This window comes from Nycticebus coucang, chromosome 16, assembly GCF_027406575.1.
Source record: "Nycticebus coucang isolate mNycCou1 chromosome 16, mNycCou1.pri, whole genome shotgun sequence".
Lineage (NCBI taxonomy): Eukaryota > Metazoa > Chordata > Mammalia > Primates > Lorisidae > Nycticebus > Nycticebus coucang.
Genome location: NC_069795.1, coordinates 74,022,047 through 74,038,359, shown reverse-complemented (window position 1 = coordinate 74,038,359; position 16,313 = coordinate 74,022,047). Strand labels below are relative to the sequence as shown.

The 16,313-nt window shown below is 43.7% G+C and overlaps 1 protein-coding gene across 24 annotated transcripts in view; it reads right to left on the bottom strand.

Moving 5' to 3' along the window:
* KALRN (kalirin RhoGEF kinase) overlaps positions 1-16,313 on the bottom strand; it is a 744,321-nt gene that overhangs the window by 414,292 nt on the left and 313,716 nt on the right. For all 24 annotated transcript variants that reach the window (XR_008374862.1, XM_053564450.1, XM_053564452.1 and 21 more), the window contains exons 7-9: positions 12,367-12,558; positions 8,010-8,141; positions 4,618-4,848 (exon numbers count right to left, since the gene is read on the bottom strand). Coding sequence is in view for 23 of the 24 variants with exons in the window: in XM_053564450.1 (XP_053420425.1) it covers positions 4,618-4,848; positions 8,010-8,141; positions 12,367-12,558 (555 nt within the window). In the remaining variant the exon portion in view is untranslated. The remainder of the gene's footprint in view (positions 1-4,617; positions 4,849-8,009; positions 8,142-12,366; positions 12,559-16,313) is intronic.

Below are 16,313 nucleotides of genomic sequence, written 5' to 3'. Positions count from 1 at the left end.
TTTCAGATATTCTTTGGCAAGCAAGAGCTGATATAGTAAAAGCTATAATTTTCTACATGAAGCTCCAGAAAAACTTATAGGAGCAGGTATGATCAATTTGTAGTACAGGAACTATGGACTTTAATATCAATTTGCATGAATTCAGAATGGAAAGTCACCAAACTAGATAAATTCTGAAATCATTGGCCTTTACTAGTTTATCTGACCAGACTGCTTAAAAATAAGACAGCATTTTTAAGGGAAGACAAGGAACCTGAAACATGTCACTGCCCTACTCACTCCAATAAGACCACTCCCCACTCTACCAGACTCACCTCCCACATCACTTCCAGGAGTGGACATCTAGGTAGACTTCCTCATCTTTGGCCCTGGCCTATAGCTTAGGTCTCTTCTTTCTCACCTTCCCCAAGACCACCATCCCATTCTCTGGGACCAACACAAGGACCAACACAAATTCCACCACAACCAGAGGGAACTTTCTCTGTTCTGAAGCATTGTTATTTTGTTTCTTTGGTCCTAAACTCAGACAATCATATGCCATGAATATATTCTTGGATATACTGTCCACTCTTGAGGATAGAGACTGCAAACACCTAGCACAGATCCTTGCATATAGTAGATGTTCCAAATATTTCATAGATTTATTCTTGCAAAAAACAGAGGACTAGGAAGAAAGGAGGCAGAACAAGAAGGCCTGCAGGGGGTGCTCTGAAAACAGTAGGTCTAGCTAAGAAAAAGTAGAATGGAATTTGCATCTCCCAGAAAAAGCAAAATCTAGTTATTCCTTGTCCTTTCCACCACAAGTGAGATCCATTTTGGCTTGAAATTAGCCATTTAACGTACATGGGAAGCCAGAGCAGTTAGGGGAGAATAAAAGACCACAGGTGGAGGTATGACGGTGTTGTTACAGAGGGCTCTTCCAGCTGTTGCTCAGTACTGGTCAACACTAAGCTGGAAAAATAATAGTGCTGAAAATTATTTTACTAGCTGTAGTAAGGCAGGAGTGCCCTTTCCATGCCTTTCTTTAGCTTAATGAATCCAAATTCAATTTTATCCTTAAGACTTGATTTCATCATCTCCCAGCCTAGCAAGGAAGAGAAAGCTGAGAATTGTACCTGCTGGTACCACAGAGATGATGTGTCAGGCCATCTCTGGCTGCAGATGTTTAAATGGACTATCATTTTTACTTGCATCTATCTTTGATTTGCAGCTCTCTGCTTTACTGTGATTTGAGTCCTTAAAGGGCAAAGCATTCCTACTTGGGCAAAGGCAACTCCCAGAAATGTCAGTGGGGCAAGAAGCCAGGCAGACAGAGGCAGGCTTGCTCCCCATCCTCTGGCAGGAGCCCCCATCTTTCTCTTATCTCCCTCCACCATTCTCCTCCTCTCTTTTCCCACCCCAGCCATGTCTGTTTCTCTGCCCTTTGTCTATTAATCTTTCCCTTTCTTTCTCTCTTCCCATTGTCTATGTCTCTGTCTCTCCCTTTCCTCCCTGTCAAGGTGTGTGTGCCTATCTTTCCTTCCTCCACTCAAGTATGCACATGTTATTCCTGTCTCTCTCCCCACTCTCATTCTTCGGCTCCTTTCTTGTGTGGCTTTTCTGTAAAACGCCTGGACTAGGAATCAGAAGACCTATTTGCTGGTCCTGGCACCACCATTAACTAGCTGTGTGATCATGGCTAAGTTACTTTGCATCTCTGGGCCTTGATTTCCTCAGTCATACCATAGTTACGACTGGATGCTCTTTCAGGTTCTTGGCAGCGCTAATCTTTTATTGCTAAATCAAATGGAACTCAGCGGCCCATGAAGCAGTTGCTATTGTAGAAAAAGAAGAATCAGCTGGAAGTCCCCAACAGCACAAGCACCAGAGGGCGCCCGAGCACCACTCAAAGAGGCCGTGTGCCAGTCAGGCTCTGCTATGCACAGCACTTCTACCTCTTTCAGCCCGATGAGGTAGGTATTATTATTATTCCTATTTTAGAGGAGAAGAAAATGAAGCACCATGAGGTGAAGCAACTTGCTCAAGGTCCATGGACAAGAAAAACACATTTCAAAACAGGACTTAAACTCAGGCTGCCTGACTCCAGAGCCCAAGCTCTTATCCAGGGTTCTGCATTGTCATAGCCACTCATGCTCCCTCACAAGCTTCCCAGGTAGGCTGCTAAGCAAACATCTGTGGATCCTAAGTGTGCTTAGGGGTCTTGGATCCAGACTGTATGGTTTAATTGATTCTCTCCTCCTTCAAGATACTGACTCCGACTTGTCATGCCCCTGCCTGTAACTATTCCATCAATACTCTATTGCCTGGCATACAGTCTGCTCTGGTGGACTTGTTCGTCACATTTTCAAATGTGCTTATCTTGTGCCATTCTAACTAACCAGGCACTCTGCCACTACCTAAGGCAGTGCTGGGCTGTGATAGATATATATATAACTGAAAGCATGAAACAGAGAAATTATTTGTCCAGACTGATCCTGAAACCTAATCGGGAATCAGGAAACCAAAGACCAAGTCCTTCCCTCTAAACAGCAAGTGTGTAGTTCAACACTCTTCTAAAGCACAGTTCAGATGTGTCAGACACCCAGGTTGTTTTGGTGTCAAGGAAACAAGTGAAACCCTTCACCAAGTTTGGTAGCCCTCATTTTTCCAGTTTTCTTTGCATCTGTCCCAGTGGGTGAGTGGGTGAGCAGGTGTGACAATGGGTGAGTGAAGTTATGGTCCCAGAAGTCGTATTTACTCACATATTCTGAAAACAACGATGGAATTAACTATCCTAGGAAATTCAGTTCTTAATCTTTTACGTGCTTTCACACACGCTGACGATGTAAAGAATGGAAGGGGCCTTAATTCCAGAAAGGCTGTCATTTTTATGATCATGATGTAGAACAGCCACAGGTATTGTTTCATTGTACTTTTTCTAAACTTTAGTTTAGATGGTATGGTGGCTGTAGAAAAGTCTTATCAGTTTCCCAATAACCTAAGTCCAGAACGCCACCCTCCTCTTGAGGAGGTCTTTAGCCTACCCTCCCTGCTGCCCCTTGGAAGCTCTCTAGAGTCCATCCTAGGACACCAGCCATAAAAACAGCAGAAGGGTGAAGAAGAAGCCACAGATACTGTTCAATCCATGGCCCAGATCATTTCCGTGAGTCATGGAGAGTTCACTGAAATAGTAATGCCCCATCCTTTGTGCCTTTGGAGGCTGGCATCTCACTCTGTCTCAACCAGACTGTCCCCATGCTCTCCTGTGCTCAGCAATGATATATTTATTTGGATGGCTCCAGATGGCAGTAGGCAAGTGACTCATTTGCTTTATCATTCCTGGTAGGCCCCACAAGGGTTTCAAAGCTGGGGCCAAGCACATCAGTGGTTCCTGTCTCTCCTAGGGCTGAGCTGTCACCTCTGAAGTCTCAATTGATGCCCCAGTCAGGAGGGGGTGCTGTAAGGGAGTTAGGGCAGCCTGAGAAGGAGGGACATGCCTGAAGGCCCATCTATCCAGGACAGACGCAAAGCAACCCCCTTCCCAGCAGTTCTCACAGACAGTGACAAGGATACCCCACTCTCCCTCTACCCTCTACCCTCACAGCTGGAACAGCACATACCCAGTGAAGGGAACCAATAGCCCAAAGTCATGTAGAGTTGACTCTCAATTTCCCATGCATATTTTACTATACTTTTGAGAAAAATGAAAGCAGGCTAAATCCTTTTTATGCAGTTTTTGGCCGGGGCTGGGTTTGAACCCTCCACCTCTGGCATAAGGGGCCGGCGCCCTACTCCACTGAGCCACAAGCACCGCCTGAGTAAATCGTTATTATATATGTAATCCTGAAATTACATGGTCACTATAGAAAAGTTTGATAATAGGTATTTGAGCACAAGTGTCCCCACCCTGTCTCCCACAGTGTACTAAGAAGGTAAGGACACTAAGGCTCAATCTCAGTCCCCAGCTCCCAACAAGTCCCTCCCACCCCATGGCCCCATCTCTAGTATGTCAGTCCTCTCAGCAAAGCTCCCAAGGTCCCCAGGGAGACAGAAACAGAGACAGTGCAAGGAGAAAAGAGTGGGTTACTTCATCTGAAATGGCATTTGTGGCCATGGCTGTCCTTTTATGGTCAGAAACATAGCCATTTCTTTATTATTTGTGGTAAGGGAAAAAGCCATGACTGGTGTAATAATGCAAACAAAACAAAACAAAACAAATAAAGCCAGAAATAAGTTCTAATCATAGACCATTTAGTGAACAACAACCTATGTTTAAATCTGATTTCCCAGGTTCAGCTTTGCCAAAGAATCCTCCAAAAGTCCCTGTACGCCACCCCGCTCCCACATGCACCCCTGATTGAGAAGTGAGTGAGAGCCTTCTAGCTGTCATGCGACTACAGAAACTGGTGTTCTGAGACTGAATCTACCTTTTCAACACCACACAGGCAGGAGGCCCAGTGTTTAAAGCCGCGTAGGCAAGAAGCATGCAATGAACCAGTACAGTTTTGGGAGTAGTTGGGGGCTCAATGGCCATCTTTCCTTTATTAGTCCAGGCTGTCCCAGGCCTGATTCTCTGGTCAGGGACGCACAGTCTGCCTCCTGGGGTGGAAGGCACATGTGGGCCGCAGAGCCTATTACCTGCTGCACATCCTGCTGAAAGACGCAGAGCTGTAACCGCTGGTGGAGCCGCACCTTGCGGTGCTGCCAGATGCTCTCGAGCCGTCGCTGGTGGTGCAGCACTTCATGCACCACATCCAGCACCTGGTGCACAGCCTTGGAGTAGTTGGCTGTAGCCGTGAGCGACTCGGAGTTCCCGGGACTGAGGGGACGCTGCAGCACATCCAGCAGTGCTTTGCCATCCTGGCTGACCTGCAGGAAGGAAAGGTCGGATCAAGGGACAGGAGTGGCAGACAGGGGACAGGGAGAGACAGGGAGCCTGCCTGATAGTCCTTTCAAGACTCATCATCCCTGAGGAATGTGCCAGCTGGCCAGAGGGCAGAGCAGCCTGGGAGAGGGCAGAGCAGTCTGGAATCCTGGGGACAGGAGCTGCTGGAGATTGGCCAGTTGTCTGGGAGACTCTCCCCTCCTGAATTTCAGTCTTCGGCGGAGACTCTGCCTTGCTCACTGCGCTCTCCCTATCACCCAGAACAGTGCCTGGCATGCAGTAGGTACTTGATAAATGCTTTGACTGACTCACCGACTGGGTCATAAATTAAGTCAGATTTTAAGTTGCCACCATGCTCTTCCCTCACTATTTCTTTTTCAACTTCTGCCTGGCTCCAAATTTCTACAAGTGTGATCACAGGCAAGGTACTAAGCCTCTTCAGGCCTCAGTTTCACTGCCTATAAATGAGGGATAATCATGGCACATACTTCATAAAGTTGTGGTGAAGATTAAATGAGTTAAGACACATGCAATGCTTAGAACAGGGACTGCCATGTAGTACTGGTTACCAATTTTATCATCATCATCATTTCTCCTCCCATCTTCCTTACTTCCTTGTCATTTTCTTTTACTTTATCCTTTTTAAAAATCTTTTTCTTTCCCTCTATACAACCCCCTTCTTTCTCCTGAAAATCACTGACGTTTCCATTTTTCTAGAAGATGTAGGGTAAGGTAGGGACCCTTAGACTGTGGACATGCCATCCATGCTCTTGGGTTCCCTGATACTTGCCCTCAGTCTGAGAGCAGTGGGGTGACACTCTGCCCATTCCTCTTCATTGGAATGGGTATCCTGGCACCATCCCGGGTACCAATAATTCTGGAAGGTGGCATTACATGATTAATACCTGTGGCTTTCTTGTACTTGGCAGGGTATCTTGCAGAACTGTATCTTTCCAATTTAAAATAGTGGTGGCTGGAGAATTGACAGGAATTTTAAGTTCCCAAAGTAATTTGTGTAATAACTAAATCAAAGTTGATTTGGAGTTGAAATTGTCTTTTCCTATCAGAAAGGCAGGGAAGGAGGTGTGCTTCCACCTCCATCCCAGGAAGGCGAATGGGGTGCTATTTGCCAGGGTTGCGACCTCCCTTTTCCCTCCTTCCATCCCTGAATAGCTCAGCTGCGGGTCTTGGAATGCAGAGGCATCTGGTACTCTTGCTTATGGGGCACAGAAATGCCCTTGGGGCTGGGGGTGGTTAAGAGTAGTGCTGGGGTAGCCTGCAGCTGAGGCAAGAGAGGAAACCATGACCACCCACCCCAGCTCCCATAATCTACGGCCCAGGAGGGGATGGGAAGGTAGCTTATAAATAACGCAGAAGCAATGCCCTCCAGAGATATGAACAAGACAAGTATTCTAGGGCCAAAACCAGGACAGTTCTCCTTAGGGAATCCTGAGCAAATGCTGACTTTTGGGACAATGCCATGTCTATGAGAGGGTGGTTAGGGATGGAGGGTCACATCCTAGAAATCCAAGTCAACATGAGTTCGAGTCCTCTGCCTTGTCTTCACATAAGAGGCAGGGATAGCCCACTGACCTCTGCAGTGGATCTGGATGGGATGTCTTAAGTCTCACAATGCCAAGACCTGAGAATTAATTGTAGGAATATTGTGTCTATATGTATAATTACACTCATGCCTCACAAGTGTGAAATATGTAAGTATAATATTAATCTCATTTGTAATATATTTTTTTAATTTTACAAGGAGTACATTTAGAGATTCTTGACCCTTGGGCAGAAGCACAGTTCTGTTGTAAGAGAGAATGGCTTGGGGCATTTGATCAGAGCTGATGAGATCAAGTTTGGCTCGCTAGCCCTCCTCTGTGCCTCCTACAATGACAAAGTCTGTTATAATTTTTTAGTAGACATTGCTGCCAGGCACTGGGCCAAGTGCATTACATACATTATCTTTATGACCCTTAACACTACCCAATAAAATAGGTATTACCACCTTCATTTCACAGAAGAATGAAATGGATAAGAGTGGTTAAGTAACTTGCCTGAAGTCATACAACTAGTAAATATTAGAGCCAGGATTCAAACTCAGTTTTGATTGTGGCAAAAAATCCTTATTCTTATCCTTACTCTTATCCATACTCTTATTTGGAAGCCATTGGTTCTTAGATGTCAATATGCATCAAACTCACCTGGGGCAGTAGTTATTAAAACATAGGTTCTCGATCTCCCTTACTGACATTCTGATTCAGCCTGGGGGTGGAACACAGGAATCAGCACCTCAGGTGAGTCTGAAGCAGGAGGTCTAAGCACCTACTTGAACACACTTCTAACTGACCTTGCCCCAGAAGAAACACGCGGGCCAGATGTGAATTCACTTTCCCCTCCTTATCCACCGTCCTTAATTAATCCATCTCTTTTTATACCTCAGTTCCTTTCCCTTAAAAATTCATGCCCTAGAGCCTATGCACCCATAAGGCTCTTTCTTTTACTTTGAAAGGACTGTCAAGAGGTTTTTTTCACCTTTTCAACTTTGGAGCTCCCCCCTTGCCTTTATTTTTCAGTGGAAGAGCCTTTTAATTTGTCCTTCACATCTGTGGCAGATTCTCGCTTCTGCAAACACTTCTCTCTACCCAGTATGCTTTACTCTGGGTCTTCTAGTGAGAAAAATCAGTATTGTTTTATTTTTACGAGCTGCTCCATTAAATGGTGGCAGGGCTAGTGCATCTATTCACCAACCAGAGAGCAAACTATAGACAAACACAGCTTTATTTTCTTGTATTCCTCCCCCAGAGGAGAAAGTCCAGTCTTAGTGCAGGGTAAGGCAGATGTATAAGCAGGTGTACTATGTGTGTGTAAAAGGTGCGGGAGACAGAGAGAGAATAGGTGTGTGTGTGTGTGTGTGTGCCGGGGTGGTACATGCCAAGATACCCAATTTTTTTTGTTTCCTGGCTAGAGACAGCCCAGTTCATAGATCAAGGTTCCAAAAGATGGAGTAAAGCAGCCTCTCCTCTCCTTAATCCCACCCAGGCTACTTCGCAGTGCACAGGTCAGTGCTTTCACCATCCCCCTACCTCCCACCCCCCGCATGCAGACATACCCAGTAGCCCTGGCTGCCCTGCTCAGTCCTCACCTCCGTGTAGGCCTGGGTCACCTGCTCATACAAGGACTGGTGGTGGTGGATTGCCAGCTCCAGGTCCTGCATCTCGGATGGCAGACCACCTTCACTGCACATCTTGCACCAGGCATCCACTCCCGACAGGAACTAGAAGGAGATGCTGAGTGGGTCAGTGTGGGAACACTGAGTGTGGAGGATGACTGGGTTATGGACAGAGAGTCACATACCTTGGGAATAAATACTAGGATTTCTAGAAGCCTTCAGATACACTGCAGAGGATGGAGTGTTTCTTTAATTCTACAAACACTAACCCCTAGTAAGAAATCAGGCTGAGGCACCTGCTTAGGAAGTGTGGTTTGCACAAAGATGACTATTATGAAACTGCAAGGGGCAGCATGAGGAGTCTGGATATCCAACAGGTCACACCCACACGCTGACTATAAAGTACAGGTATAGACACAGCTCACTATATTCTATGTCTGCATTAGGGCTTCCCGCCCCGTGTACACTCACAGGCATAGGTGAGTGTCCGTGTAAGGTGGTGAGATGTTCCCACACCTGTGTTTTACATGTATCTGAACAGTTGTGAGCAGGAGCAAACTACACCTCACACAGGATCACCAGAAACCCCAGGAAACTTGCAGAGAGCTTTCTCACAGGGGATGGAGATTGAGCTCCACAGCACTCTCACTGCTGGGTCAGTGCCCTGAAGAGGGGTGCAGGAGGGGCAGCCTAGGAGAGGACAGACTGCTGCGCCTACAGTGGCTCCTGGGATGGGATGTGGTTTATAGACATGGATCTTGACAGACATCAAATTATTTAAAAATTAAAATTAACAACTGTGAAAGACTATGACTCTCCACACACAATGGCTGAGTTAACTGAAATCAATCAGATTTATTAGGTGGAAAAATACACCTTTAAAATGCAAATAATTCTTCACCCAATGGTCTGGAATGGTTCTGTCTGTGATTCCTCTTGCCTCGGTGCACAGCTCCATTTAAATTAATTGCCTAAATACCTTTTTTATCTCATTGCCAAGAACAGCCCATATGAGTACCATAAAGAGCTGCCTATATAAACACCTATAAAAAGTGGCCTTGAATTAGTTCTTTTTCCAGTTAAAAAGAAGCATGGTTTATGAGTACCCCTGAAGGACTAGTAATATCTGAGGAAACCACATTAAAAAAGATACAAATAAAATTGCTTCTGCTCCAAACCAATCCAATGTCAAGAAACATGAAATAGGGTGGTGCCTGTGGCTCAAAGGAGTAAAGCGCTGGCCCCATATGCCGGAGGTGGCGGGTTCAAACCCAGCCCCGGCCAAAAAAAAGAAACATGAAATAAAAACTAGCTCCTCCAGTTACTCTCAGCTCTTCCTTGTGTTTCTTCTGCTTGAGTTCTAGTCTTGGTGTCACTGTCAGCTGACTGTCCCTGGCCTGTTGGCTATAATGGATGATTTTTCATTCTGTATGTTTTTAACACAGAGGGATTAAGCTATTCCCTAGTAATTCTGGAAGAGTGCTAGATGCCATCCAGTATTGGGTTACATGTAGTTGCTGACATCTCAGAAGCTTCTTTGCTCCTCCAATAGCTACTTTACAAATGAATCTGAAAGCAATTTAATATTCTATGTCAACCATAGGAGAAACAAAGCTGGGCATGGTACTCACATCTAATCCTAGCACTTTGGGAGGCCAAGGCAGGAGGATCACTTGAGGCCAGCAGTTTGAGACCAGCTTAGACAACATGGAAAGACCCCATCTCCACAAAAACATTTTAAAATTAGCTGCACATGGTGACATGCACCTATAGTTCTAGCTAATCAGAAGGCTAAAGCAGGTGGATTTGTTGAGCTCAGGAGTTCAAGGTTACAGTGAGCTATAATTATGCCACTGTATTTCAGTCTGGATTTCTAAAAAATTTTTTTAATTAATATTTTTTAAAAAATCATAGGGGGAGCACTCTATCAGGAGTCCTGTAGCAGATCAGATCCCACAAAATTATCCACTCAAAGAGAGGAAGCCAGGGAGACAAAGAGGGAAGTACTGAATTTTCCTTGCCAATCTGGATAAACCTTGAATAAAGCATGGAAGTGATAGGGTTGAAGAGAGAGAACAGAAGATTAGATGTGAATATTCTCATGGTCCTGAGAATGAATTAGTCACTATCAGTCACCATGAGTCACTACAACCATCATCCTTTAAAAAAAAACAAAGTATGGCTAGATTCCTCTCAAAGTGTAGGGCTGTACTTGACTTGGGACAGAAGTATTTATTTCAGTCTTTGTGAAGTTCTCAGCTGGATATAGAAACAGGTGTAGGAAATAAAAAGATATTAGATGTTGAGAAAATATGCATAACAGTAAAATCTACTGTTTTGTAAGTGTGCTAGTACCTTGTGTGTTCCATCTCTAATGTTATATCCCTAGAAAAGCCTTGTGATCAGCTGTTTATGATTAGCCTCACATTAGAGACAGGAAAACAAGCTCAGAATGGTGGTGTGACTTGTTTAAGAGTTTGTGAATGGTGGGGCTGGGAGTAGAATTTATGTGTCTGGCTCAACCAGGATGTCCAACCTGCTGCCTGTGGCCACATGCAGATTATTTGAGGTTTGTTTTGCTTATCTGAGGTGTCAGATATCAATGTGTAGCAGAAAAAAAAAAAAAAAAAAAGACTGGACACCCCTGACTCTTTTGATTATCCCATGTGGCCTTCAATGTTAGAACTAGCAACACAGAGAGATATTTAAGGTATGACCATGAGTCTGACTCTCCTTTACATGAGAGTTATACAAATGTGATACAAAGGAAGAAATTCAGAAGTTGAAAAACAGACTTTAAGGCTTTAATGTTAGACACATCTGGGTTGAAACCCCAGCTGCCTATAGACTGTGTGAGTTTCGCAGTGGTGTGTTAGTAATTGTTTAACAACCAGCATATATGTGTATGTGTGTATATGAATAGGTTTATTTATGTATGTATAAATTACATGTACATAAGTAAGTGCATTATAAAGTTTACTTATATAAAGGATGCGTAACACAATTTACAAAGAATAATAACATACACAATGCATTTTATTGTAAATTTCTCATAGCAAATTGATTTGCCTTTGTCAAACTTTTGTATCTATAGGTTGACAATGGACAAACTTGTATAGTTCTTACACAGATGCTGGTTGACATTTTCGTTTACATTAAAGAATGAGACAAAAGTGAAAGAACCCTGAAGACTAGTTTCAGAACACCACTTGTTCATCAATAATGTGAATGACTTGTTTGCTTAGCTAAATAATTGTTTTTGAATATTAGAAGAATATTACCTTGATTTTTGTGTGCTATTCAGTGTAATAGCTACAGATACTATTTTTTAATCTCCATTTAAAAACATTTTCTTCCTAATTTTCTGAAGACTCCAGACAACCAAAATACAGTAAGTGAAGCCCTAGTTTGTAGTATTTGATAATTTGCATGCCATAAAACTCCTATATTGGTTTGTTTAATTTACTAATGTGACATCAGTGAATATGGAGTTTGGAAGAGATTATCAGTAGCACACAACTGTATGGTATTTCTACCACAGGAAAAAAGTCGGTAAAAATAACCTCAAAAACTTAAAAAATAATATAGTGAAATAATCAGGAAGTGATGAGTTGTAAGTATTTAAATTTGTTTTTAATATAACAGAATTCATTACAAACTTATATAAGTTAGTTATAAGTAATGGCTATGTTTAACAACCAGCTCACAAAATTCTTAAAAAGTTAACTAGCTTTCCATGAGCTGGTTCAGCCAGTCTCTGACACATCATGGGATCTCAGGCAGGTCTTTACACTCTCTGAGTTACAGTGCTCATTTCTGTAAAATGGGTTAGTAAGGTCTGGCTACTTAGTAAGTAAACAGCAACAAGTAATTACTGTTTTTACTCATTATATTATTATCACCTTATTATTATCCATGGTAAATGCTTCCGGTAGAATTCATTTCCTCGTGTCCTCAGCACTCAATGATTTCTTTAAATTTGCCTTCTATCTGTGCTCAGAGAATCCACACTAAGCAAACCATCAATACATACACACATACTCATGCCAGCACAGGCACCCAGCAGCCAATCACCAAACACAATGTAGACAGAGTCCGAGTCCCCTCTTATTTGTACAACAAGCAAAACCACCAACACTCACCAGTGTTTCTTTGTGTACACAGGGACCATGAAACGGGCAGAACATGGGTTATTTTTGCAAATATTCAGCAGTGTCTTTGGTGTTTCAGAAAGATAATAGGGGCTCTCAGTAGAAGAGTTCCCACCCTGCCCTCCCCCTGCCCTTTCACCTTCCCACCAATAGCAGTTGCCCTAAGTCCCTGGCCTCACCTGCTCGGCCTTCTGGTGGAAGACGGCAGACATGGCGAGGATGGTGCTGCGCTCATCTAGGGCAGCAGCAAAGCTCTTCCACTCCTGGTCCAGCTGGGTGGAGATCTGCTTGATTTGCTGTGAGGCATAATGGCCGGCCTCAGATAGGCGGGAAGCCACAGACATGATGCGGTTGATGTTGACGTAGGCATTCTGGGAAGCCAAGGAGAGTAAGTGCTTAGTGGAGCAGGTCGAAAAGTCATCCATGGAGCACTTTTAGGGGGTGCATATTTGGAGAAGGGGCCTACTCAAAACAAAACTCTGAAAGAAGCTGGTATAGCCCATACTATCTGTTTTGGGTCTAGGGAAGATCTTTCTTTATGACATAAAATTTTGGCAGGTAGCAGGGACAATAACTGAGACCTTTCATCATGTGAAATCATCGTAGATTTTGTGCCAACTATTAATGAACATTAGTGCAATCACTTTGCATGGACTATCTTATGTAATTCTCCCACCACCATCTCATGAGGTCATTTTAGGGGGACAGCATAGCACTTCCAAGAGCACTCTTGGGAAGCAAGGGATAGGCTGAAGGAGGCAAAGACATCTCTCCTGCGCAGGAAAGAGCTGTACCAGGGCATTATTATCCCCTCCAACAGGGCGGCAGTACTCACCAAAGAGGGCAAAGGAGACATAGTGATTCCGCACCTTTCTGTCACTAGCAAAGATGTCCCTCCCTTCCTCTCACCCACCTCCTCCTGCCAAAGGAGCTGAGGCATCAGCCATCAGTCAGTTTAAATAAAGACAGCATGTGAAGCTACACACTTTTCCACATTAAAAACAAGGTATATGCTATGGAATCCTTTTCTTATCTCTGCCCGATTTAGGAACATTTTCCCACCTGACCCCAAAAGGCATTTGTGGAAGTTCTCTTGGCCCCATTGCCAACTTTCATCTAAAGTTTTGTTTACATTCATTCCTATTGTTGCTTGCCAATTAAAAACTCATGAACATGTGTGTTATTTCCTACTAGGCCAACAGAAAATTGTCCAGGAAGAAATAAGACAAAAGAAAAAGAAAATCCCACAAACATAAGACAGCAGTGACTGTGGTTCTTTTAAACTATTAGCTCCTATGAATTATCTGAAGTGTCAAAACAATCAAGTAATACTGTGGCATCCACAGGCGGCTTTTCTTAATCTCACAATGTCAGCTTCAAGGAGGACTTGGGAGCCAGGTTACTCACACACCTTCATTCTTTGTTACAAATCTTCTCAAATGATTATAAATATTCTTTAGCTACAGCATTTTCTCTGGTTCTCTTAGCTCAGGTGTAACTCATTACTACTGGTGGGTTTAATGAAGGCTCTTTATTTTCCTTTCCCATTTCCCTTATAGTCCCATTCATCTTAGCTGTCTCCAACCTCCACCACTCCATCCCAAACTCAGGCCAGGCTGATAAGGTCTCTTTTAATTTAAAAGGTCTTTGTGGATGTTTAGAAGGTTAAGTGAAATACTTGAGTACAAATCCATCCTGATGTCTAATGACCCTCAGGCATCATTTCTTTTTATAGTCTGGCCTGAGATCTTTCTGACACAGTACATTTCCTTAATAGAGCTACAATATTTCTGACTCTTGTTATGTGACATAATTATCCTTCAAAGATTTAGGAATCATTATCAGCACTGTTTGCTGAGTTAGGACACAAATTCTACTTAAAATTAAACTCTATTTATAGAGTTGAGAGAAAAAACCAACTCTGCACTTAGAAATAGAGGGAAAGAAAAGAAAAGCGGAAAAAACCCATGAGCTGACTCCAAATTTTATCTTCTATGGAAAGAACATTGAGAGTCCCTCAGATTTCCCATTTATGACACTGTCTTAGTTTGGATTCTCCCCCCGCAAAGCAAACTTTGAGACAGGATATGGGGTAGAGAGTATATTTGGGCATGTTCCCAGGAAGCATAGTGAAGGAGAGGAGGGAAATGAATAAAGGATGTGTTAATTAGTTGGTTAGTGTGGTGAGCAACTGGGACTAAGACCTCTTGAGAAACTCTATAAAATAGACCTCTGAGCTGTCCCACCGAATGATGAGGAATCTGGGCTATTTATGCACCAATCCCCATTGCTCAAGGTCCCTCCTGGGGTAAGTTCCTGGCATTTCCAGCCTGACCCCCACATAGACCAAGCACACTCCAATGTCACAGCAACCATGGCAGAGAAATGCAGGAAGCTGTCAGTTTGTATGGGAATTACCAGCAGACAACCCCCAAAACAGGCCAAGGGGATATGGGTGGGATACTGACAGCTTCTGATAGAACTGTTGTTGCAAACTGTCTTTAAATCCTGGAATTCACCCCTACTCCCCCACTGTCCAGACCTATCTAAGTTGTTGGGTTTTCCTGTCCTGGAGAAAAATCTTATGCACTTTGATCAGACAGGATGCAAGAAAAGCTATGAGAGCAAAGCATCACGCTGTCCCCAGAAAATGCCATGGACACCCAACCCTTTGTTATCACCACCTGTTTACATTCTCCTCTGTCCCAGCAAACACAAGGGGGCATATTTCTGCTTACTTTTAGGAAGAACTTTATAGCTATTAGAGATGTACAAATGTGACTGCCTCTGGAGACTGTTAACACCTTGTCATTCACTCAAATATTTATGAAGGGTGGGCCAGGCTCTGTGCTGGGGGCTGTGGGAGATCAAAAAGGAATGACACAGGATTCCTGGCCATCCACCCACTGGTCCCAGGGGCTCACAGTTGAGACTTAAGACAAGTCATCCAATAACTACAATTTAAAGCAAAATGAATTAAGTGCTTCCACGGAGGCAGAAACAATTCCCTGTGGGTACTCAGAAGGAAGGGTTTTGAACCACTGGCAGGAACGCTGGGAAGGGGCTCCCTGCACAGAATGGGGTGGAGGTGCTGGCAGTCCTCCATGGACCCTTCAACCCTTAAGCCTGTGATCACAGATTAAAACTAAAATCAAATAAACAAAAAAGACCACAGCTTACGGTTTACATTCTAGACTAGCACAATAAATGCTTTCATGTTTCCTTATCAGTGGGCAGAGAAATGTCTTACTAAAACTAACAAATGATTATGCTTCACAAAAGAAATAGAGGCACTATTCCTCACAATAGAGGGATAAATACAAAGTTGACTCATGAATTTGCTCATTGTTTTTCCCTATAGCCACTTTTCAACACTTTAGGCAAGTCACATTGCCCAAGTTCATCATCATCTTCCTCATTTTCATTCACCATAGAACTTGACAGAATGGGTGTATAGATTCTAAATTGCAATTGTCCCTTAATACAAGTACAACCACAAACCAAAAGAAAAGGGAGGAATGGCAGAAACAGTCTCAATTTAAAAAGAAAGAACGAGGTTGAAGAGCTGGATTAAGAGTCTGAATAAACAGAAGTGCTTGGTCATTAAACATAAATGACATTTCATGACCTTTGATCAATCAACTGTGTATTTCCTCTGGGTGACTGTTTACACCTATGTTAGGGAACATTTGGGAGTCATGTTTGTCCAGCAGAAATGGATATTTGGATCTTTGGAGCTTTTCCATTTTCTACCAGCTGCCCCTCCACTGTCTCCCATCTGCCCAGCTCTACCATTCTCCTTTTCCAGGCTCAAATGCCTCTCCATCTGCAGAGCCACCCGTCAGTTAAGGGCATCAGAGTCACTGGCCCAGGGGTCAAGAGACCTGAGTTCTTGTCCCAGCTCTGGCGCTCACTTAAGAAGTCACTTGACTGTATCATGCCTTAGTTTCCTCACCTGTAAAATGAGGGAGTTGACCTAACGATCTCAGACATTCCATCTCTGAGTAAGCAGTATCAGTTCCAGGAGCACAGGAGCGCAGCCTACAGCACTGCCTGCATTGCCCATGCATCTCAGCATCTCCTTCTGGCATGCTTACTGCACTGTAGTGTGAGGACCAAGGCTGGA